The 24,592-nt window shown below is 38.1% G+C and overlaps 1 protein-coding gene across 1 annotated transcript; it reads left to right on the top strand.

Annotated features, from left to right (window-relative positions):
- Positions 1-3,332: 3,332 nt before the first annotated feature.
- map7b (microtubule-associated protein 7b) lies at positions 3,333-23,496 on the top strand (the record flags this gene model as incomplete). The annotated part of the gene is made up of 20 exons (XM_079255247.1): positions 3,333-3,501; positions 11,153-11,311; positions 11,428-11,505; positions 12,075-12,238; positions 13,492-13,609; positions 13,851-13,952; positions 14,385-14,495; positions 15,166-15,261; positions 16,376-16,495; positions 17,859-18,037; positions 19,495-19,634; positions 19,824-20,095; positions 20,193-20,343; positions 20,426-20,594; positions 20,731-20,835; positions 20,913-20,963; positions 21,291-21,315; positions 21,397-21,523; positions 21,643-21,833; positions 22,940-23,496. The coding sequence occupies 20 exons, from the start codon at positions 3,333-3,335 to the stop codon at positions 22,948-22,950; spliced, it is 2,538 nt and encodes an 845-aa protein (XP_079111373.1). The 3' UTR covers positions 22,951-23,496.
- Between the last annotated feature and the right edge of the window lie 1,096 nt (positions 23,497-24,592).

Below are 24,592 nucleotides of genomic sequence, written 5' to 3'. Positions count from 1 at the left end.
ATTAACATAAGCTCGCCTTTTTTTTTTTTTTTTTTTTTTTTTAAAAAAAAAGGTGAATTCAGTCCATTGGATTCTGTAATACTCTTATTAATATTAATACACATTTTCAACATAAACCACGCCCCATTTTAATGGAATAAAACACAACAGGTGTTGTTCATCTCCTGTAAGTAGCAAAGTACCTGCTGTGACGTCATGATTGGTATCATGTGGTTCTGTAATGCCCCTGGATGGCTGAAGCTGAACTTGGGCTACCTATGAGAAAAGACTGATTTACTAACATGTTTAGCAAAAAAAAAAAAAAAAAAATTGAAGATTTAAATTCTATCGCAGATTATGTTTTTGATGCAGTTTTTAACACTTGACATAATACTTTGAAAAGTATGCCAACTATGTTAATATGAAAATAGAGTCTGATGTCAAGTCATTTTCCATACTCAATATGAGTACTTAGTAGTATAAGCAGAAACTAGCCAGCAAATAAGTACAATGCCTGGTTGGTAGAGGCATAAAACTTCCTGACTGCTGTGCCTTATATCAGGCAGCAGTGCTTTCTGTGGTTAATGTAACCAGTTAAAGTTTTTGCTTTAGGAATTTATGTCACAAACAGACTAGTTTCAGGTGAAATGATTTAAATCTATACACTTTTATTTGCCATATTTTGAATTGTGCTTATATGACCCTTGTTAGTTTATCAACATATAAACTAACCTCATAGTGGTTACCAGTATTCACATGTTACATCAAACTAGAACCACAAAATAATGGATAATGAATCAAAATAATTTTTCTTGATGGATTATTTGGTTAAAGTTAATAAAAATGTTGCATAACTGTAGAAGAAAGATCTTATAAAGCAACCATAACATATTTATTTTGACATTCTTGCTCTAGTTTATATCTAGTTGCTCAAGTGATGTGACTACAATTGATGTCCTCTTTGTTTGATCTTGGCTGTGGGTTGCGGTGTTTTTGTTGGATGAAGTTGACCTGTGAGTGTTAGGATTATCCATAGAATGACATATATATTTATTTGGCACTTGACTTCATTCACAGGATACACTTCAGTTTGTAAAACAACTGTTGTCTTGATTTAATTATATCAGATCGGACACACCAAACAGTACCAACCCATTACCTTGGGTCATGTTTATACTCAGAGCTTGACTGTTTTAACAAAAATTTGCTGATCATGAGCTTTGGAGCATTTAGGTCCATTTGAGTCTGTCAGAGCATGTACATGCAGGAGGGTTTTGATCTTGGATCACATTATCTGGGTGTGCTAATCTGGATCTGAGAGTGTTGGTTTTGTTCAAATTTGGTAGTACCAACAAGTGTTTACAATGCATTTTAAAGTCCAATTTTGGTTGAAGTAACACAATAATAATGTAAAAGCATTGCCTAATTAACAATAAAAATGTTGTTTTGTTTTTTGTTGTTTTTTTTATTTTGTCAAATTAAAACATACGATCTCTACCTGTCTTTCTATCCACAACCAATGGTTGTGAGAAGTACCCACAGCCTAGCCTATCAGGTTAAAATCTGAGTGCAGGGTTACAGGTTACAGCTTTACTGTCCTGCAAGGACAAAGATCAAATTGCTCACCCATGAGTGTGTGGGTTTGTGCAGCTTTTTTTTTTTCTTTTAGGAGATAAGCTAGCAGATTTTTCCTTTTTATATTTTCTCTAAAAAAAATAGTTGTCATTTTGATGCACATTTTATAGTAAATCCCCAATAATCTGAACCATGTATTTTTAGTGTATAGTAGTTTACATGTAGTATTTGCTTGGTTAAAATATCTGTAGTGAAAGAGGAAGTGGATCTGCAGGTCTGAGCCAAGATGCCTCTAAGAGCCTGACTTTAAACATTGTATTGCTTTCCTTGCATGGCCTCTGGATGACTCAAAGTTTTTAGTCTATTATACTGGTTGTTTAGTCTCTTTGCATTAGTTTTTGCAGATATGAGCAAGCACGAACAAGCACAGCACACATTTCAAGCTAGTTTAGTCTGTTTGATATGTTATTTGATATGCTTCTGCTGCAATAAATAATGTGGCCTTCAGTAACTAATAGCTTTGTCATTCTCCTTCTATTGAATATGAAATCTATTGTTTGTATGCCAGACCGAAAATTCTCAGCATGTTTTTGGTCTTTACCCTCTTTATCACTCTTTTTATTGCCCGGAGTATTTACACTTTCAGGGCAAGTATAAGTGAGGCCCAGTTTGCAGTCTGTTGCTGCAGTGCAAACTGCCCTGTCAATACTGACTGGTGCATAAGGTTACTTCACTCGTAAAGCATCAGCAGTGAATGGAAGGATTTGCATTCTTATTGTACAAGCATTGCATGTGAAATAGTTGATGGCTCTTTAAGTGGAAGTTGGGGGTGGGACCATATACCATGTGCTCTCTGAACACACCCCTTTCACAAAGACAGCCCTAGTGCTGCATTGTTTGATTTAGTATGTACATAGGAGTGATTACCTGATTGTGTGTGTGCACACATACAGTATTCATGCCATAAAGTCTTCCTGTCCTGTGCTCTCACACTTCCACTCACCCTCTGTGCGATTGGTCCATGTGCTGCTGTTATCAGGGAAACCCTTTACTGCTACCAGCTCAGCTTCCACTGCTGGATTTGCACTGAATAATTTAACAACTACGCTGGCCTCTTTTCTCATGTATGCATGTGTGTATGTATGTATAATGTAAAACCATTACCTGCGTGATCTCCTGACAAGTCTTAAATATGAAGAATAGATGTGGCGAGGGAGAACAGAGGAGGGAGAAGAGGAATTGCAGTAAAAGTAGAGACAGCAGGGGCAGCGTCTCTTGAAGAGTGTGGGACTCAAAAGAAACGCAATACTTACAGATCTCATCTGAGCCACTCCTGTGGATTAAGTCTTCTTTTCTGAGCAACTCTACCAGAGCTCATCCTCATACTCTCTGTATGACTGGCACTGCCATCGCGGGCAGCAAGGACATGGCACAGTGAGCTGCTCTGTTTGTCTCTTTCACACTCTTCCCTCAGCCCTGCATTGCCCTCCCTTCCTTACTAATCAGTTTTAGTTATTTTCTCATCTGCATCCATCTTTCCATCTCCTCTGCTCTTCAATCATCCTTATATCCTTCATCTTCTGTTGTGTGTTGCCAGATAAAAATAGCTGTTAGCATTTAGCTCTTAGCTGCATGGATGAGCTTTTAGGGTGACCCTGACCTCCACCACCTAGGACTGACCAGCACCATCCCCCTACCCCCACCCACCACTGCAGGGTGGGATGGGTAGGGGTTGGATGAGTTAGCCTGGGGCTCAAGTGTTAGCAACAGGACAGGCAATGCCAGATAGAAAAGCACGGAGAGAAGGAGGAGGTGGAAGTGGGTCATCCAGAGGCAAGAGGAAGCTGAGAAAGGGAGGTAGCCGATCGGCCATCCCGGCACTCTTCACCATCACTGAGGAAGAGGAGGGACAGAGACGAAGAGATGCTTTCAAGAGGAAGAAAAGAGGTATGGTGGAAAAGGAGAGACAGGGAAACTTATAGGTGCAAAAGGTACCTTTGCTTGTTTGAGTTCTGTTTTTTGTTTTTAGTTCAAGTTTATTTAATATTTTATGTGCTTATGTGAGTTTGTGAGTGAGAGTATAATCTGCAGCGGTTTTTAGAAGGGCGGAGAAATGTTTAACCAGTCTTCAGAGTCCTAGCAGCACACAGGCTGCAACTAGATAAGAAAATGAAGACCATTAAAGTCTTAAAGGTGTGTGACTATGTCTATACATGTTTACTGATTTGCTGTTTGCTTTAGTCTTTTTACCCATCAAGCCAAGCTATCTGGAGACAGGTGGCTGACTGAACTGATGATGAAGGACAGTTTTGTTTGTGCAAGTAAAAATCAGCTGACAAGGCAAGATTGGGTCAAGACAAGGACAGCAGATGAGAGGGGAGGTGCAGTCTGTTTCACACTTGTATGTGCCTGTAATACATTAGTAAGCACGACAGTCAGCAACGCAGCATATGACTGCAGTCGCAGCAGGTATAACTGGCAGTGCAGCAAAAGATGAATGTTTTTGTTAGTTTACTTTTGGAAATTGATTCAGGAACAGCTGTTTTCAGTTTCATTTTTTTCTATCTAACTTTCATTCAGCCTGAAGACTTGTGAGAGTATAAATATTGAGGCATAATGATTTATATTACTAGTGTGTTAGCACTGCAAAATGAATTAAGACATCACGGGCTCAGTGTTTTGCACTAAGTTCCGAGCTTTTGTTTGTAACCAGGACTAATTTATTGTAAGGGAGTATAAAGTTCAATGGCGAATGATTTTAGATGGATATGATTTTATTGTGTAGTTGTGTTAATATTGAAAGTATCAAAGCTACTCATGCAGTAGTACATCTAGTCTGGGGTAGTAGAATAATAACCTGACTTGATTAATCTGAATAAAATTTGCGCTTTGTATATGGATTACATATACCGGTACAAGCATGCATACAACCATTGATAATTAAGGAGAAAAGATGGATTTGTGCCAGGAAAACTGCAGTAAAGGTTGTGAACTCTACTGGTTATCTTGTGGGATTGTATAAACAAGTTTGCTTGACAGATGTTTTCATTCTACAGTTGCTATTTCCAATAGAGAGGCTGGACTAAATCAGATCTCATTCAGTGTATATAATCAAGGGTTTTATCTGATTTGGTGTTAGCCTCCCGTTTCAGTTTATTTGGAATAGTGTGGTTTTCAATAATGACGCTATGTCACATCATCAGTGGGCATTTTTGTACAGGGTCATAAGAATGTAGCTTGGTTGTTCAGTGTGTGGGTGGTTAATGTGAGTAAATAGATGTTAAAAAAATATATTGACCAACATTGGCTGATTAAAAGTTTTCTCATTTCACTTTGTTGGCAAATTCCTGTCTATAACAAAATTCCCAAAATGTTTCTGTAACAAAACATCTTTGGCCTTTCTTTAGAAGTAGAGATATCACGCTTTTAATATTGGATTTCAGCACTTTCTCTTGGTTATGACCTTATTTGATGACTCCTAACTTTTCTCCCATCATTTTAGCTTATTTTCAATGTGCAGTCAATGCAGCTTTGTCTACAAAAACACAGAAGCCACCATTCTTGCCCCTCTTTATATAGGGCTGAATGCCTGCCCTAGAACTATAAAGAAAGGCTCCCATCCCTGCCCCCTTTGCCTCTCTGGTGGTTGGAGGCTATAGTTTGGCTTAGCATTAGCAGCAGCTAATCCTCTCAGGCTGCAGGGGAGGAAGGAGCTGTACAGTGTGGTTGCTTGTTACCCACTGGCCTGGACAGCAGAGCATTAATCGCCAACTCTGACCATTTAATCTGACTGGCAATGAATGCAGATAGATTGGGGGTGGGGAGGGTGTGCACATACACACACACACGGAGCAACGGAGGAGGGACAGGCAGATTAAACAGTCACACTCTCCCTTCGTCTCACTCTCTGTTACACACACTGTTGTAAAAGCATATACACATACACAAAAGGATGACGGCTGGAGAGCCGCCACGACCTGTCTCACACTGCCTGTCAGTGGCAGTGACACAGACTGACCTGTTGTTTTCTCTCCCCTATTACCCCTTTCTTTTGGTAATGGTTGAATTTTGCATTTTTTTCTTTTAATCCAGTTTTTACTTTCTCACTGCACCATGGACTTTGAATTTGACCTTATCGTCTACTGTAAAGGATGTTTTCAGGAAGTAGGAATGTTGATTCTTACCCTTGGATTCAACTAGTTGGAGTGGAGACACCATCCAGGGGCAAAAGTCCCATTTTGGGATTAACACCCCTGGAATTATGAACCACAATCCAGGTAAAACAAAAGAAATTATATTTTCAACCCTCAAGAGCCCAAATAGACAATTTGTTTGTACCTGAACCGAAAGCTAAATGTAGACAAGAAATGTTGGGAAAAGAGAACAGGGAAATGATGTACAACAAAGGTTTCGCTTAACAGGAGTCAAAATGGGGGCTAAGCTGCTCCTGGCATCTTCCGTGCTGAAGTATGCTTCTAATACATATCAAGTCACTCATAACTGTACAACTTCTTCTGACATTAAGATATATCCAAGTGTACTGAACATCAGGCAAGATATAATATAAATAGTAACGCATTGGGAGAATTGTGAGTTCTGTATAGTAAATCAATATGAATTTGAACAGCCACTGACAATATATTGTCATCTGTTTAATTTCAGTCTGATAAAATAAAAAAAACCTTCTCTAAGTGTCATAAACTTAGTTGTTTTGTGGTTTTTCAAAATATAGCAAGGTACATTCTTGTATTTTTCAGTCCTGTTTCAGTGTGTTGTACAGCTTGATGTCTAGCTTATATTTATTTGTTTGATGTTGCTTAAGAGACACATGAGTATGGTGAAAGATCTTGATACTGACAAGTCCACATGGTTGTAGACAAATATTTGTCAGTAGGCAGAATTTTGTTGCATACAAGATTACTATGTTGTGTTTGCTAAGACTGTTAAATGGCTGGGTAATGTTAGCAAGCAAATATGCTCAGTGCTATTTGGAGTTTATTGGCATAATGACCTCTTCAGCAGATGGATAAGTTGTTGATATACAACAAAAGAACACGGCTGCAGCAGGTCAATGATAAACTTGTGCTCTTTATTCTGGCTAAAAACTCTCTAAGTACAAAAATCTTTGGTGGAAGATGCCGACTAAGTATTTTAGTTTAGGATTTGTGCAGGATTCAGGAGTATGAATATTCAAGAAATCAGCATCTACAATATTATATATTATTCAGGTTTCATTTTGAATCATTCGCATGATTTAGTAGATAAATCTAAACTGTTGTGCTTGTTTTGTTGCCACGACTGTAATATATCAGATGTAGTCCTTTAGTCTATGTGAAAGGCTAGATTATCTTTGTTATAGTAACAGGAAGTGACAAAAGTTCGATTATCTTTTGACACCCGACCCTGTTTTGAATATTTAGGACACAGGTCATCTCAACTACTTATTAAAAAATTCTATTTAGCTTCCTTACATTAACAGTAAAAATAATGATTTTTGTTTCCTTCCTCAAGCCTATTATCTGTACAATGATAGTACGACAACACATCATGTCAGGTTTGTATGAGTTATTTATAGGGGTGGGCAATCAAATCAAACATCTGGAGTTTGGATAGATCTGGATCTGGATAGATTTTATTTTGCTAAAAAAAAAACAAATTTCTTTTCCAGATTAATAAAAATTATATAAATGTTTTGTTATTTTTAGTGTTTTTATTGATCTTTTTACTTGTCTTCTTGGGCATTATAGCAGCAGAATGATGGTCTGGCTACTGTTGTTTTTTTTTCCTAATTGAAATCAAGAAAAATGACTAGCAAAAAAAGTTTTGTACATTTTTTTTGTTTTTAGTCTACAAAAATCAGCAATATTGATGAATCGTGACAGTTGCAATTTAAATTGAATTGGCACCCAAAATAATGGAATCAAATTGAATCAGGTCAAAAGAAAAGATTCACAGTCCTAGTTAATAACATTAGGAAAAGTCAGTAATGTAATTTAGGTCTGCTGCATGTTGCAGAACTTGCATGGATATTTGTGCAGGTTTATATATGACTTTCATACTCTTCCATGCAAAACTTTAAACTAATGGCTTTTGGATTTTTATCTTCTTTAAAATAACTCCTCTCACATCCACAGTTTTAGATGCACATGTACACTACCAACACAGACCCAACACAGCCAATTATAAATGCACACTCGCAATTAAAAAATTGTATATAAATAGTAGTTCTTATGCAAGTATTTTCCTACAGCCATCTCATTGGAATCCATAATACATCTGCTTTGAGACAAATGAAATGCTACCAAGGTAAAGAGAGTTGTTTAGATAAAGGATACATTATATTTTGCACATTTAGTGTGGTTTTATGCAAGTTTTTAAATTTTGACCCTTTTTGCTTCATGTTTACTCTGTTTTTATCATATACTGTTTTCTTTCTACGAATATGTGTCGATTTACATTACTACCTCCAGCTACTGCAACAAATCTCTCACAAGAATCAATTATGGCCCATTTTGTGAGTGCAGCTGTAAAGATAAAATGAATCAATATTCTGCTAATATCTGTGCTAGGGGTCTACACACGGCTGCTCTAAGCACAGTTTTATATTTGATTAATTTAGGCTAATATTAGTTTAAATAGATCAGGTACATATATGTCACTCCTGCCCCCCAGTTCCTTTCTCTGATTCTGTTTTCTTTTTTTAAGGAAGGGACCCTCGGAGTTTGAATTAAAAGAAACATCCTTGTTATTTAGCTTTTTAAGTGCAAATTTGTGGGCCTGACTTCTCATTTGGACGGTTACATCAGCTCATTTATACTTTTTTTTTATTTATTTAATCATTATTCAAAAGGCTTTTTTTTTTTTTTTTTTTTTTTTTTTTTTTTAAGAAATGTCTAGAGGAATATTTAGCTGCAGCACATTATCCTTCCCACAGTAAGCATCTCTTTTATTAGAAGAAAATGAATTAGAGGGAAAGGAGTACACAATCCCAATCCAGCCTTTCCTGTTATAACAATAGCCATCATAACCACATCCACCTGAGGCAGTTTAATTGAATGCTTATGTACACACACCTACTTTCTATACACCGTGACATGTAATATCTCTGCAGCCATGACCTCATTCCTTTTTTCTTAACGAAGTCCCTTTTTTCTTTTAAGTCCTTTTATAAAATCACTGTAAACTAAGTGTGTTTTGTGTGGAGATGGCAATAAAGGTTTGGATTGAGAATATTCTGCAACAGATTTTGCTGCATGGAAATATGCCAGAAAGGGAGGATTCTCTTGGAGTTTTGATTATAAACTCAAACACTTCAGTAGAAAGTTAATTTGGTATTAGATGTGAAAAAAAAAAGTTCTTTGCACATTTACTATTTTGTTGATATATTAAATAGAAGAAATGAGCACAAAATGGAGATCCAAGAAATATATGGTACACTTGTGTGATTTTGGGAAGTCAAGTACTTTCAGTTTAGTTTATGGGACTGAGGGATTTTGCTGCCTGACTTTCTTCAACCTATGTTCACTATTAAAACTTGGCTCGCTCACTGTTATGTTTTCATATACAGTAGTTATGTTAGTGCAGATTTATACATCGCCAGGATTTTGTTTGCAATTACTTTCTCGATTAAATGAGTGATATATCTACCTTTAAGATTTAAAAAATAAATAAAAGTCATGCACAGATTTCCTTTTCTTCAACTTTCTTTTCCTTCTATGTCTACATCAGGACCAGTGTAAAGCTCTGTATCAGAAAGCTACCCTGAAAGTGCTGAGTCATCATGAGTGATAGTCATTAATCAATAGTGTTGCTTGTATACAATACAGCATCCAGATAATCATTTTCCTTGCTTAAATGCTGGACAAAAAAAAGGTGTTGCTTGTAGCTGAGAGGAAACACTGCAACTCAACAGGGATGTGATTATACAGAGAGCAGAGTTTACTGTGTAGTATTTTCTCTGGCTATGCTCCAAAAATGTCATACAGACTGATGGCTTATTCTAGTATTTTTTTTATTAATTGCCGCTCTGCACCACTCACTCTCTCCATTAAAAACATTAATTTATTTACGTTACCTGGAATGTTCAGCTTTTGTTAACATATCATGACAGTATTTCTATATCACTTACACACTTATTGTTTGTATGGATGTTTACACACTAATGATTCTTCAGTGTGACTTACACTGGATGTAAGATGACACCAGTAACACTACAGCAGCAAGGACAGGTTTGCATGAGGTAATCAGAAAGTGCTCTCATTGGCTGACATGATGGTGATCATTTGTATGAATTAGAGGTTAATTAGTCATGTTTATACACAATACCATTATGCACAGAGATGCATAAAGGTATTGTGCATGCACCCAGTGTGACGCAAAGGTGGAAAGACTTTTTCTTCTTCACCTGAGAGATTTTATTCATGCCAACTTCCATTGAAGTTTAAATGTAGCTTACTCTTCAACTAGAATGTAGCAAATGAAGCAAAACAAAGGCATGGATAGATAAATAACATTATACATATTAATTTATATGTTAAACTTTATTCTTTAGGGTATAATTACACATATTTATTTAAACATACAAATCTGCACTGTTATCTAAGGTTCTTGCTTTTTCCTTTCTCGTTTTTCATTTTAAATTATACTTCTTAATTTTGAGGTTTTAATGTCTCTTTAAAGAACTTTGAATCAACCTGTCATTTAGGTCTTTCACCTAAACATTATCGTCAACAGTTGCTCGCACTGCAGCCCTACAGCTGTGATGTAGACTCTGGTCTGACCTAAACTAGATGGTCTCTGTGGTGGGGCCTCTATGATCATGGGTGGGCTGGCTTCTGGTGTAAATGGATCCCTTGGCATATTGTTTCCTCACAACAGTGTCAAGCAAGATGTTTATTTCCATTTGTATTGCATTCTTCACGAAAAGTGCTTAATAAACAAAAATCATTTAATTTGATTCAAATGACTATAACCATACAAAGTTCCACTGACTTTCTGTATTACATCTTGTGTTGGCCTTGTGCTGATGAATGGTATGGTAAAGGCTGCATAGTTTAGAGATAAACCATTTAGGATTTAGGTACTTTATTTCAATCATATATTGAGCAGACATATTTAAATAACCATACTTTTATGGACAGACACACACAAACACGTACATAAAAAAGAAACAAAGTATTTTTTTGTAAGATGAAAAGAAAAAGCAAAAAACAAACAAAAAAAATAAAGATTGAAATTTACGTCCAAAATAATATGTATAATATGAATTGCATAAAGGGATTTGTGTTGCATTTCAAAGTGTTTTTGTATTTGGTTAGTGGTTGGTTGGTTAATGCAGCAATACCTACATTGTAAGTTTAAGAAGCAGGTTGTTATGAGCCTTATAGAGCAGCTCATCAGTGTAGAAAAGATCCTGTGGAAGTGCTGGTAATGGATAGGTTTAATTTGGGAACAATTTTTGAAAGTAATGGGCAATTTATGCTGATTTTTACATGTGGAGTTGTAGAAAGCTTGTCAGAGATGGATTTTTATAATGTGTTTGTCAGTGTCTCTTTTGTCTTATGAGGGTTTTATGACACCTGTTTGGCTTTCTTTCCAGCATCCTACACTCAGTATAAGTCAGAGGATGGCAGATTTTCTACAGTCACCCATCCCAGTTCTTCAGGCTCCGGGCAGACCTATACTGCCAACCTGACTCCTGTCCCCACTCCTACCGCTAATCGCACCAGCCCAAGTAATTATGCTGCCGCCAAACCAGGTAACTCAACATGGATAAATATCCACGCACCAAAATAAGATCCGCTTTTTCTCTGTTTTACGTGTTCTTTTCAGTCTTCCAGCATTGCTTCTGTTATACTGTTATTTGTTCTGCAGACTCGTTGCTCTTCAACAAGATTGATGAGCGACAAAGGTTAGCCCGTGAGCGCAGGGAGGAACGTGAGAAACAGAATGGTAAGTGTTTGATACACATAAACATTGATGTATAACATGACTTTTAGTACATCTCTCACTTTCTTGTTCGTCTAACCACTGACATATCGTGCCTGACCTCGGTTGAATTGCCCGTTTCCCTGGGTGTTACATAAAGTCTAGTCTGAAGCCAGGCACCCTGTTGCCATAGATCCATGTTGCATAATAGGGCAGTTTATGGTACAGGTTTTACAAAGACTGGTGTTGTGAGGTGTATTTGGGGACCAGTGTTTAAAGTGATGGAGCAGATAGATTATGAAAAGTCTGAGCCTTTTTTTTTTTTTTTTTTTACTTTTGTATGTTTTTTGAAGTATGTTAATACTGACAATGTTTTACAGTAGTCCTACAGCTGACTCCTGCTGAGCAGCTGTAGGATTTGCTTAGTATTTTCAGCTAGAGCTGAGTCACATGATGTGCAGCTGACCTTTCACATTGTTGGTATAAGCCTGAGTGTGCAAAGTTTTGTAGCATGCTCCCATGTGAACAAAACAATGCACTAAAACATCAAATCAGTGTTAACTAATCGTGTTTCTTTCTGCAACCTATCTCAGCGGTGAAGGAAGCCCAGTGGCAGGCGCGTGAGGAGCGAGCCAGACAGCACTATGAGAGGCACCTGGAGGAGAGGAGAAGAAAGCTGGAAGAACAGCGGGTTAAGGAGGAGAAGAGACGGGCTGCAGTGGAGGAAAAACGGCGGCAAAAACTGCAGGAGGATCGGGTATTTAGACACGTCACGTACATAACTCTGCTACCTGACTTTTGCAAAGACACAATGGTGCATCCTGTACATCCACACAGTTGTTGAAATCTCCCACCATCTGCACTCCTATTCCTCTTCTTTATTTATACTGTGAAATCCGATGAAAATTTTGCCACATAGGGGTGTTTTAATTTAATGAGAAATGCTTTATTAATCTCTGAAAATTTATTTTAGAGTATTTTTATTAATATTTGAAGTTTGAAGAGAGCTATTTGATTTGAGTGGGAATCGCGGATAGAAATTAAATGAGACAAAATACTTTTGCTCACTGATGTGCCCTCTGCTACAAAGATGCCTTAAAACAAAGACAACAGTTGCATTCAGTGTCATGTAATGGATTTTAGATTTCCTTTCCAGGGGTGAACAACTTTACAATTAATTGGCTTTAAGGGTCCATTGCTATATTATTTATTTAACCTAATAAGACACACAATTCCCTTTAGAAAACATTTGACAGATTAAAGCCCCTGTGTGTGAGAATCTAGTGGTGCACTAATTGAGGCAAACAACTGAATAGTACTCTTCATCCCGATATTAATCCATATTAAAATGTATTTATTCTAATTAAATGTTAAAAAAAATTGCTATCCAAATAACAGGTTTTCACTATATATCAGACTATAAAAGGGGCAAACTGTCTGAAAAGGTAATAATATGTGGTACCTAATGATAAAAGTGGAACACTGGTGGGTCAAAGACGAACAATATTGTTTTATAGCAACACATAAAGATGATTGTTTGAGAAATATTTTTCTGAATCTCCTGCTAAATTCATACCTTACTTCTGTCTTTTGCTGAAAAGTTTCTTTCCGTCACACCATCTCTCATAGTCCTGTAGGCAACAGAATGGTCATAGCTTCCAATAAACAAAAAGTTCTTTCATTGGTTAATAAGGTTTTCCCCTAAAGACAACTATGATGTCATTCTAGTCATTTTAAATTGTTAGTATGTTGGCATTCATGTTCAATTTAATAACACTTTTACAGATATTAGCCTTTAAAGGTGCATTTATTACATACTAGCAAATCTTCTTTGTCCAAATTTGGCCCCTTCTGCAATACAAAGGGTGGTTTGTTGTTGATTTGAGTACATTATAGTAGTACATTATAGTAGTACTTTTTTCTCTATGGTGGTGTTGCTAGTCACCCAAAACAGTCTATACTGATATGAATCTTCCTGCTTCTGATGATTTGTTATGTTTCTAATTGAAGGCACGTCATGAGGTTGTGATGCGTCGTACACTGGAGCGGAGCCACAAAACCACACAGAAGCCCAACCGATGGTCATGGGGAGGAGCTCTACATACAAACACTCCCAACACATCAGCCGGTATTTTAGCAAAACTTTCCAACAGATATTTCACTATTTTAAGAGATGCAAACTTGTTCTGCAAACTATCATATTATTTGAGAATATTTCTACCTGCCTCTGCAAGTCAGTGTATTCAGTCTGTATTGTTCTGAACTTTTCAGATCCGCTGCTATGCTACCTCTCTCTGACTCACTATTTCCCCTCTACCTCCTTTCTGCTCTTTGTTTCTCCGACTTTGTTCTCCCCACTTCTGGTCCAGGTTTTGTCGAGTCAGTTTTCCTCTATCCTCTCGACCTTGCTGGGCTGGAGCACATGCAGGGTGCTTTCAGTCTCTACCGCAGATATGGAATGACTTCCCAATGTGAATATTAAAACAGTGTGTCGGTTAGCTGGCTAGTGTTAGAGAGCTAGCATTAGCAATGTAACTGTACAGAGTCACCCTAGCTTACTTTTATTAGTGTACATGTAGGCTAACGTGTGTGTGACATGGTTATTGTTTGTTGTTTCATCTGCATGTAGTGGTCAAAGTGTTACCTGAAGTTGCATCCAAGACCACAGGATCACTCAAAGCATTTCAGTTTTAGTTGACACTCAACCCATTTAGCACTAATACATTGTTAAATATACAGTATTTGCTTGTGCTTAGCTGAGTGTTTGTAGTTTTTCACGTTAACTTAAAATTAACCAAGGTAGAGAAACCTCACAGTGAGTGCTGTTTCCACCTCTCTCTGCTCTACATTTTCTGCAGGTCTTTCTGGTGGTACTCATTTATTTTTTTATTTTTTTATTGTAGATGCTGATAGAAGGTCAGTGTCCACTGTGAATTTATCCAAACATGTAGACCCTATCATCACCAAGCGCCTCTCCTCCTCCTCTGCCACACTCCTCCATTCACCAGACCGAGGTAATGAGAATGAACATTATACACAAACAGAAACATTGTCAACTTGTGATGGTCTGCTTTGTGTGCAAATAACTGTTTCTTTTACATAAGAATTTTGTCAGTCTACAAGCTAGTGTTAACAAAATTAGACTTGCGTAATCTTTTTTATATCAGAAATAAAAACTATATGTTAAAGAAACTTTTTTTACTTAGTGAGAATAGATTAAATGGCATTCAATTGTCGATATGTAGCTGCAGCCGAGTGCAGCCTGGCTCAGAGTAAAGGCAGCAGAAAATAACCTGCCAGCACAGCTGAAGTAGACTAAATCTGTTACATAAAGGAGAAATATAAGCAGTAGTTATTCATGAGCGTAAAAAGCTGTTTAACCTTAAATGTACATGATTTATACACTTGTTTGTGTTGAGATAAAAGAAATAGTCACATTATCTCAAGTGGAACTAGGAAAGGTTTTGCCATTCCTTATTCCAAGGTGAATTATCAAACTGTTGACTGTAGTTTCTGATTTATAGACAAATAAGAGACTAATGTTGTTCCTCTCTTCTGACTCTTATTAAGGGAACAGATAAGTACATTTACCAAAGTTTGAACTCTTGATTTTAATGTGTGTGTTTTCTAAGAGCTGACTAAACAGTTAGGTCATATGTATTTATGTTTGTATGTTGCTGACAGGTTTACAGATGAGAACAGCCTCTTCTCCTGTCATAAGCAAAGCTCAGTCCAAACCCCGCCTACATCAAGGGAAGACCATGCAGCACAAAAACACAGGTGTCCCCAGGGGGACTTTTGTCTCTTTTATTACACTGTACACTGTGTTAACAAAGAATAAAGATCATGGGCTGAAAACTGTAAAAGAATCCAGGGCAGTATATTAATGCAGTGAAATGACAGGACAAATAGTTCATTAAAAAAAGAGATATGGTCTCATGTTGCTTTAATTTAACTATAACCTCACGACAGAGTGTTATTAAGAATCTGTGCTGCAACAAAGTAATGTGATTGGAGATTATATTTACTGTATTTATAAATTCATATAAATTGCCATTCACTGTTTATATTTGCACTTGTATTTCATCAGCAGGATTTGAGATTTTTTTTCCCTCCAGAGTGACCCCTTTCTCTAATCTGTAGGATAATCTTTTTGTTTTTGTGGGAACACTATATGTTGCTTGTATCCCAGATGAATTGACACCCAAATTTGTAATAATCAGATGTATCTTACATTTACCAATGTGCAGGAACATCACAGGAAGTGTAATGCAAACTCTTAAGATGATTAATTCTTAGAATAAAAAGTGGAATACATGGCCAGTTCATTTGTACCGTTTTCAGCTCAATGTCATCTTTTCCCCGCCCACTTATACCTTTATCTTGGGGCATGACAAAGCTGCATGTTTTGCCTGATGTACTGATGTCTAGTGTGTAAACACCTGATCCGCATTTGATGAACATCAGTTGATTAATATATCCATATTATTACTGAGATACCTGGGAATTTGTCTTTATATTTAACTTGCTTGCATGAAAACTTGGCCCTTATTTATTGTTTGTTTGATTAAGTCAGATTCCTTCATGGGATGATGTATAAGGAAAGAGTGGTGCAATGTGACCTTTATGATATTTAAAAGATCTGCATTTTCACTCTGGTGTGTTTGCTGCTTCTCATAATCAGCAGTCTGGTGCATGCTGGTGGGGTGTGCATGGTTAAACTTCAGTTTATCTCACTTGCAATGTGGTGCAGTTGAAGAGAAAAGGAAATGCATTCAGTCGTTATGCGCAAGTTAAAATCTGCTTTCACTGATGCCTTGTGCTAATCAGTGGATAGTTAATGGTTTTAACTGTTATCAAACCTCAGATGTTACGTGTGTGCGTGTTTGTTCAGGGCTACGCCGCCTTCCATTGACGCCATGGGAGAGCAACGTTGTGAACCGCCTGCAGCAGCCAACACACTCCTACCTGGCTCGCAGCCGCAGTGCCATGAGTCTGTCTGGAGAGCAAACAGGTAATAATCACACACATTAGTGTTAAGCCCCCTCTCAGTGAAAGAGTAATGAGTGGGGCTGCATTGAGGGAGAAGGGTGTTCATGAAAACACACATGAATCACTGTTTCTTGTGCTGTAAGTATTTACATTGTTCGTATTTTGGTCTCTTGACCACTACAGTTCGTTAATCAGATTTGACCAGACTTAAAGCATTACAATGTCTGAAACTGAACCTTTAACAGTCTGTGTCAGGCACCTAAAGCTCACTCACTCACAGACACACTCGCATACAGTACTCACACAAGGTCTAATCAAATAAGCCGTTCAGGAAGTATTGAAAAGATTGATACTATGCCTGGTCCTCCTATTGCTACCATGGCAGCGATAACTAGTCCACATTTTGGTTTACATTCATTTTTGTTTTTATTTGTGCTTGTGTGTGTGTGTGCTTGTGTGTGTGTGTGTGTGTGTGTGTGTGTGTGTGTGTGTGTGTGTGTGTGTGTGTTTTATGACTTGCATTTTGTGGATAATACCAGAAATATTTTGGTTAGTGAAGTGTACAAGTGTGAAGAAGTCTTGCTGACATTCTTGAATTGAGGATGGTTTTTTTTACTTTTCACTTTAGATGTAGCTTGTATTTTACCCTCTAGACAGAAATACTCCATACATTTTTCATTACTTGAAAGTGTATTCTCTGCTTTGTGTGTTTTTTCTTCTTTTTTTCTTTTTTTTTTTTTTTTTTGAGTGACCATAGTGTTACAAAGACACACACTCTCTCTTGTTGGACTTTTCTCTGCATGCGTAGAGCCAGAAATCTTCAGTGGGAGGAAATGGAATTCTTGCTTATGTTCATGTATTTTGCTGCATGTGCACTTCTTCTTTGTGCTGTTTGGTCTAATGTGTGAAACATGTTTTGTTACAGACTGAATTGTAGAGTAGAAATACTTCCAACACTGCGGCATATAAACCAGTTAGTGGTGTTGCCAGATCAATCCCATCTATATGCGTATATGCTTAATGATAAGTTAAATAAATACCTAAATAAAATTTAGTCATCCAAACTGATCCATACCTTATCTTTTATTAAACAAAGCCCAAGTGATGGTTTCGTAAATATTTGCAACTTTTAATTCCAATTAGTAGCACTAACGCTTTCTTTCTTTTCCTCTCTTCTTACCAAACATCATCCCCCTTTCAATCATCCGCTGCTCTTCCCAAACCTGTTGCTCCTCTGTTCTTAATCTGACACCCTTTCCCTTTGCCTTCTCTCCTTCTCGATCTTTTGGGCTGCACTCCTAACTCATATCCTACACATCCTCACACGGTTCCAATCCATACCTTCTTCAAAACACTTTGAACCCCCACCTCGTACATTACTGTAGCCATGCCTGTGTGTCCTCGCTCAGTGTCCTGCCACCCCATGGGCTCCATGTCCTTCAAGGCTATACTAGCCCAGCCGCTCCATCATTGTCGCAGCCAGGATAGGAGCCTCAGCAGGGAAACGGCTTCCTCTTCCTCTACTGCCCCACGGAGGAGGACCACAGGAACAACACAGGTAGATGTCACTATCAGTATGTACTGGAAACAGGAATTATGAAGTTGTCTTTATAAGATTATTGGAGCTAAAAATTAGTGTGAAAGAGTTTTCTGTCAATGTTCTGTCCAAGCTCATCTGAGCTTGTCATATTCATTAAAGTGGGACATAAAGGCATGACCTCAGTAGTTGCTGACCTAAAAATGACTTGTTTTGTTTAATTGTGTATAAATGTAATATATATATATATATATATATATATATATATATATATATATATATATATATATAATATAAATGTTTTTTATATAAGAAGTACACCGGCATATTAGCAAACTAAAAGGCCAGAATAAATGACAGTGCTGCATTTTTTCATGGCACTTAAATTGAATAATCTGCTAGATTTTGCTGAACCAGTGAGGGCAAGCATTTTCTTGTAAATGACTGAATGAAAGAAGTAAAATATTTATTGCTCTTTGAGTTGAGCCACTTATTTTGCTGTCTTTATTGTAATTTATAAGTGGGATGAAATTAACTTTAAATTACAGTACTAGTATTTATCAGTTATCCTTGGGAAAATATAACAAAAGTGGCCAGCTTTAAATCACCTTTATTTATTGGTAGTATCTTGGTCCGCGTCTCTGTCATCATACACACGTCACATACACACTCATATAAATAGTGTTGCGTCCTCTGTCCATCTGTCTGCTCCCGTCACAGCTTATGCCATTAAGGTTTTAGAGGGAAGGCATCTTCTGCACTGTACTGACCAGCATACATGCTATTTGCACACACAGTTCATGCACACAGATTATCCCGATACACCCAGAATGCTTGAGGTGGATGAATGCATGATGAATGCAATATGTCTTTTGTGTCATGTGTCTACATATCCTGAGTCCGGGGTGTTCAGAGTTGGTCCTAGAAGGCCGCAGTCCTGCAAGTTTTTGATGTTTGCTATTCTAACATAGCCAATGATGTTCTGCGCATTAACTGATTAATTTGAGTCAGGTGTGCTGGATCAGGCATACATGGAAAACCTGCAGGCCCTTGAGGTCCAGAGCTGGACACCCTTGCTCTATGTCTTAGGAATTTTTTGTATTACTTTTTTTTTTTTTTTTTTTTTTCTTTGGTTCTTGTATTTCCCACATTTTCACAAGCAGGATAATAGATGAAATACGGATTGAAGTTTTAAGAATTTTGATTTGAAGTTTTGCAAGGTTTGTTTCCTTCTCCCCTGCATGTTTAATGGTTTGCCACCAGAGGTCAAGAAGTAATGCAACAGCGAACAGAATGTTGCCTGAGATGAATTTAGTTATCATCAAGTCAAGTGGTGTCAGTGGAGCAGCTGCGTCTGCTCACCTGTTATACCACAGATTACTTTGGATCAATCCCAGTTTTCCCCCATTTTTTGTCTGAATACAGAAGGTAAAACAAAAGCTTGAATAATGTGTTTTATGTGTTTGTCTTACCTGCACCATCAGGCAAAAGACCGTGACAATGTCAGGAAGTCATGGAGCAATTTGTCACTTCCTCTAGCTCCCATTCTGACTTTACCCCCCAGCAAGCGCACAGCTTCCCCAGGCAAGAAGAAAACCAAAGTAACGGCACCCTCTCCTGGCAGGTATGGGAGCATTTTCCATGTCCTCTGCAATTTCATGTGCATCTACAGAGCTCAGACAAGCGCTGTTAATCATTTTAAGAAGGGTTTTTTTTTTTTTAAACAAATGTTTTATAAAACAGAAAACAGAACTGAGATCCTCTTTCTGACAGAATTTGTTGCTAAAGACTTTTTTCTTGTCTTTGTGCACAGACCTCCTCAAAAGACAGTAGGGCGCCCCCCAACTCCCAAGCTGCTTAAGTCTCCAGGGACAGAAGACCCTGGTAACCTTCGACCTGTCAGGATTTCACCTGAGAGCTCACAGCCCTCAACACCCACCAGACCCCAAGAGGAGGAGGAGGAGGAGGAGGAGGAGGAGGAGGAGGAAGAGGAAGTTCTCAGCCCCCCACAGCCTCGACCTCAGCCTTTGGGGCAGAATAAGATTTCAAATGAGCCTGTACCTACAACACCCACAGGAATCAGTGGTCAGTAGTTATCACACTGCATCATAACATCAATTTATTTTTTGTTTCTTTTTCCCATTTTTGTTTCAAGCAATGTGTATTTATCGATGCCTTTCAGAAAGTGGAAGCAGTCCTCCAGCCCTCAAGCCTTCAGCCGGCACCACAGATCCAGAAGAGGCAAGTCGTATCCTGGCTGAGAAACGACGGCTGGTTCGCGAGCAGAGGGAGAGAGAGGAGGAAGAGCGTAGGCAACAAGAGGAGCAAGCGAGGTATGTCACTGTGCCAGGAAAGGTATGTTATTAAAGATATGTGTTAACCTGCTGCTTGCTACTGAAGTTTGTATCTTAACAGATTAGCAAAAGAGGAGATAGCTCGCCGGAAAGCAGAGGAGAGGGCACGTAGAGAGGAGGAGGCTCAGAGACAGGCAGAAGAAAGAAGAAGAAAGGAGGAAGAGGACCGAAAAGCAGAGGAAGACAGACTTCACAAAGAGAGGGAGGAGGCAGAGAAACTCCAGAAACAGGTAACAGATTGCATGCACGCTGTTTTATGTGGTTATTAGAAACTACATTTAGGACTTAATATTGAGTTAAAACTGAGCTGCTAAGAAATCTGCTCCTCTCACCTCAGATGTACTTTTATGTGTGTTTGTATATTAGAAAGAGGAGGAGGAGGCTCGACAGAGAGAGGAAGCAGAGCGCTTGAGGCAGGAGAGAGAGAAGCACTTCCAGAAAGAGGAAGCTGAACGTCTGGAGAGAAAAAAGGTGACATCTCAAACACATGTATTCATAATGCTCAGCAAAACCTTATTTATTCATGTTTGTTTCTTTCTAACCCCCAGCGTCTTGAGGAGATCATGAAGAGAACAAGACGCTCAGATGGAACAGAAAAGGTAAAGACCAGGGGGGAATTGGGTATCGGGCAAAGATCTTCTGATCTACAAACATTTCCTATAGGGCAGGGATCACCAAGACCACTTTGGCCAGTATCCTACAGTATTTTAATGTGTTCCTGCTTCAACACACCTGACTGAAATGAAATTAATCCAACAGTTTATGTAGTTCAGCACAATGTCACAGCAGGAAAACATGCTGGACACTCAACTAACAGATCCAGATTCAGTGATCCCTTCTGCATGGCAAATATCAGTGGGATACTAAAATATCGAACTGATCTTTTTAAATGCTTTTATCCACATTTTTCTCCATTTCATCTCCAGAAAATCAGGAATGGAGACACTACAGGTAACTTGATATGCCAATCTACTTCTTTCCTCTAAACATATGCTCTGATGTTCCCTGATACTGATTTTCTTTCATCATCAGTGACTCCAGAATCTTCTGCTACATCTAAAGCCACAATGTCTGCAACACACAGTAGTAATGGCTGCAGTTCCCAGTCTGACCCCAACCCAAACCCTAGAGCCACAGCACAGAGCCATCCTGACCAGAGGTGGAGTTAAAGACAAGACTAAAGCAGCATCACAGCCAAATTTCACTTATGTAAATAAAACATGCCACATCTTTTTTTCTCCCCGTTACACTAATCCTGTTTTCATTTTGTGTTCACAGAGAGAATGGGGAGTTTGAAGAGGTGATAGTACTGCCTTCACATTCTAGGTTATCACCCCCTGAAGGAGAGGAGCAGCAGCAGCAGCAGCTGGAGGATGACCAGGGGAGAGTTCCGGTTATAGCCTTCACAGAGAACGGTCTCTTGAAGCCTCAGAGTGGAGTAGAGGACATATCAGTCCAGCAGGGACCAGGTGAGTAAACCCTACAGGTTCCAACATCCATCTGCATCTTTTCCTGTTATCAATTTACAAATAGCTGATTGATACGTTTAAGGCCCTGCTTACACCACAACACTGAGACATTACAACAGAAAGTTTGGTTCCATTCTCTGCTTTGGTTCACATGACTACAGAGGTTTGGGTGGATATAAATGCAATGTTTTAATAATGGCCTTCTTTTTTCTTTTCCAAATATGCAAATGAAAGCGTTTAGCATTTTCCATGGAGATGTTGTGGTGTAAACAGGGAATAAGACCATGAAGCAGGTCCAACCCTGCATCAAGAGGTTTATATACAAACATTGTCTGAAGAAGGTTACCAGTTTCCCCAGCAGGTCAAACAGTCTGGTGGGAGTGAGCCTGTGTCTTTTATCCATATGTTTACACGACACAGGAACATGCTGATGATGGAATTGCATTTTCATTTTGCCAATGTTGACTCATACCATTCATGAGTTTAAGATCTAATCATTTCCAACTCGAAGACATGGAAACTTTCAGTTGTAAAGATACTTGCATTCCTTCAAGCTGATTTAGTGACAAAAATATGTTTTTTCAAGATTGGGATACGTTTGTTTTTAGTGAAAGGAAAAGTGTAACTCATTTTTTTTAAAAAAAGGGGTGCAAATGAAGTTTTGGAAATGGCCTGACAAAGCTACAAGGAAGAAAATAAAGCTCACAAATAATGAAGCTTGCAGGAACATCAGGTTCGGAAAACTTTGCTGGTGGTTGGTCTTTCAGGTTGCAAGAAGCACTCTGTCTACTGTATTTGAAGAGGTGCAGCATAAAAAAGCAACCACATTGCAGCTGTGCATTTCTGTAGCATTGTTTCATGGAAACTGTATTTGTTGGATCTTCCAGGTTTCCTCATCAGCTCACTCTGCTTTACATTTAAAACATTAAAGTTACCAATTTTTGATCAGATGTTTTGCATTAAATGTTTTTACAATAAAGCAGCATACTTTATTCTAAAAAAAAAAAATCATTCTAAAATGAAGAAATATTTTAGCCCTGCATTAATTTTCATTGCAGCTTTTTTTTTTTTGTTTGTTTTTTTTTGCTTGTGGTTTTGAAATTCAGATGTTGCCTGATGTGCCGGGACACGATGATTCCACACCCAAAGAGGACTGGTGAAGAGTCAGAGAGAGTTGCAGAAACATGGAACCGATAAACTGAGTCAAAGGGCTCGCAGCACCAGATTTGCTCTTTGTCATTCCCTTCTGCAGCGGACAAGAAGTGCAACCATTTCCCAAAGATGGTGTCTCCAAAGATCTCCAGAACAACCCCCACCCCCCCAAAAAAATAGAGATGTTTCCTTTTCCTCAGCAAACTCTAGGAAACGGCTCCTGTGTCTGACCAGTACAGGTGGTCATAATGTTTGTTCTGTGCAAAGGCCCATCTCCCCAAATCTGAAGCAAATCTCTGAAATCACAAATGGGCTTTGAACTCACATTGACCTGACGTGTGAATGAAAATCAGATCACCTGGTAAGTCTCCAGCCATGTTTGAAGTTTTTGTTGCTATAGACACATTTTGGGGAGATTTTCTGCATCAGCTTTGTGACTTTATTGCCGGAATGTGTCCAAGAGACTCAGATTAGTTTCATTAATCCATTTGTTGTCTTTAACTGAGACCTTGTTATTATCACATTTCTTAGGAAGTTGTGGATGAAGGAATCTCAACTTAAAGTTGTTAAGACTACTTGAAAGTGTCATATTGTAATATATTCTGCTGTGACTACAGTGTTTAAAACTAGGTTATTTGGGTGAGATGGGGGTGATTGAGTATAATGGACATTAGGTTTAATAACTAAAAGGTATTGTTCTCTAAGAAAACAAAAACATAATGTAAACTTTTTTTTTTTTAAAGTTTTTATTTAATTATTGTACAGATAAAATGTGATCCCTTATTCTTTTTTTTTTATGTGTCTGTTTTGGCTTCAAGCCCTTTCTTTTGTTTACCCTTTACAGTTTAACCATATCAGAGCTGCATCCTCTTTCCAGTCACTCGAACTCTGCCCATGTTGGCAGTTGACCTTTGTTTTGGCCAAGCCAATATGAAATGGATGAAAAAAATGTTGAATGATAATCTGATTAATTTGATCATTTTGATTAAGAAATGCTGCTAATTTTGATGCTTGTTTGCCTTACTGTATTGTAGGAATGAAGTGACTTTCTCTACACTGAAGATATGCAAACTTGTTAAGCTTTGACATTCTGGCCATGGGCCCAGACTTCTCCAGTGGCTTCCTTTTGATTCAAATGAAATTATTAAAGACTGAAATGCCTAACAAAGCACTTGGAATGTCAAAGTACTGGTTCCTCATACACGTTTTCATTATGGAGACATGAGAGGGAAATAAGTGAAACAGTGGAATGACAATTACACCATTTTTTTTCCTCCCCCATTTAGTATTCTCTGATTTGGTTCTCAACAACTTGCACTTCACTTCCTTCGTCTACATATTGCAGAACCAGCGAAATGGAACAAACTTAAAACGTCTTATATGCAGCAGGTTTGTCAGTTGTACAGAGCATGCCATTGACATGCAAACATGTTCATATGAATTATGCAATTTGGATATTTTAAGGCCACAAAGCTTTGAAAACTACCAAACCCTTTATTTCAGAGGCAAGTGGCTGGTGAGAGTTTTTCCAAACATTGTATTACAGAAATCTCTGTACAACTATTGCAGCTATTCTACTTGGCAAATAAAACTTTTTGAATTGATTA

The sequence above is a fragment of the Telmatherina bonti genome, assembly GCF_933228915.1.
Source record: "Telmatherina bonti genome assembly, chromosome: 16".
Lineage (NCBI taxonomy): Eukaryota > Metazoa > Chordata > Actinopteri > Atheriniformes > Telmatherinidae > Telmatherina > Telmatherina bonti.
The sequence above is the reverse complement of the archived record's forward strand: the minus strand, read 5'-3'. Positions and strand labels throughout refer to the sequence as shown.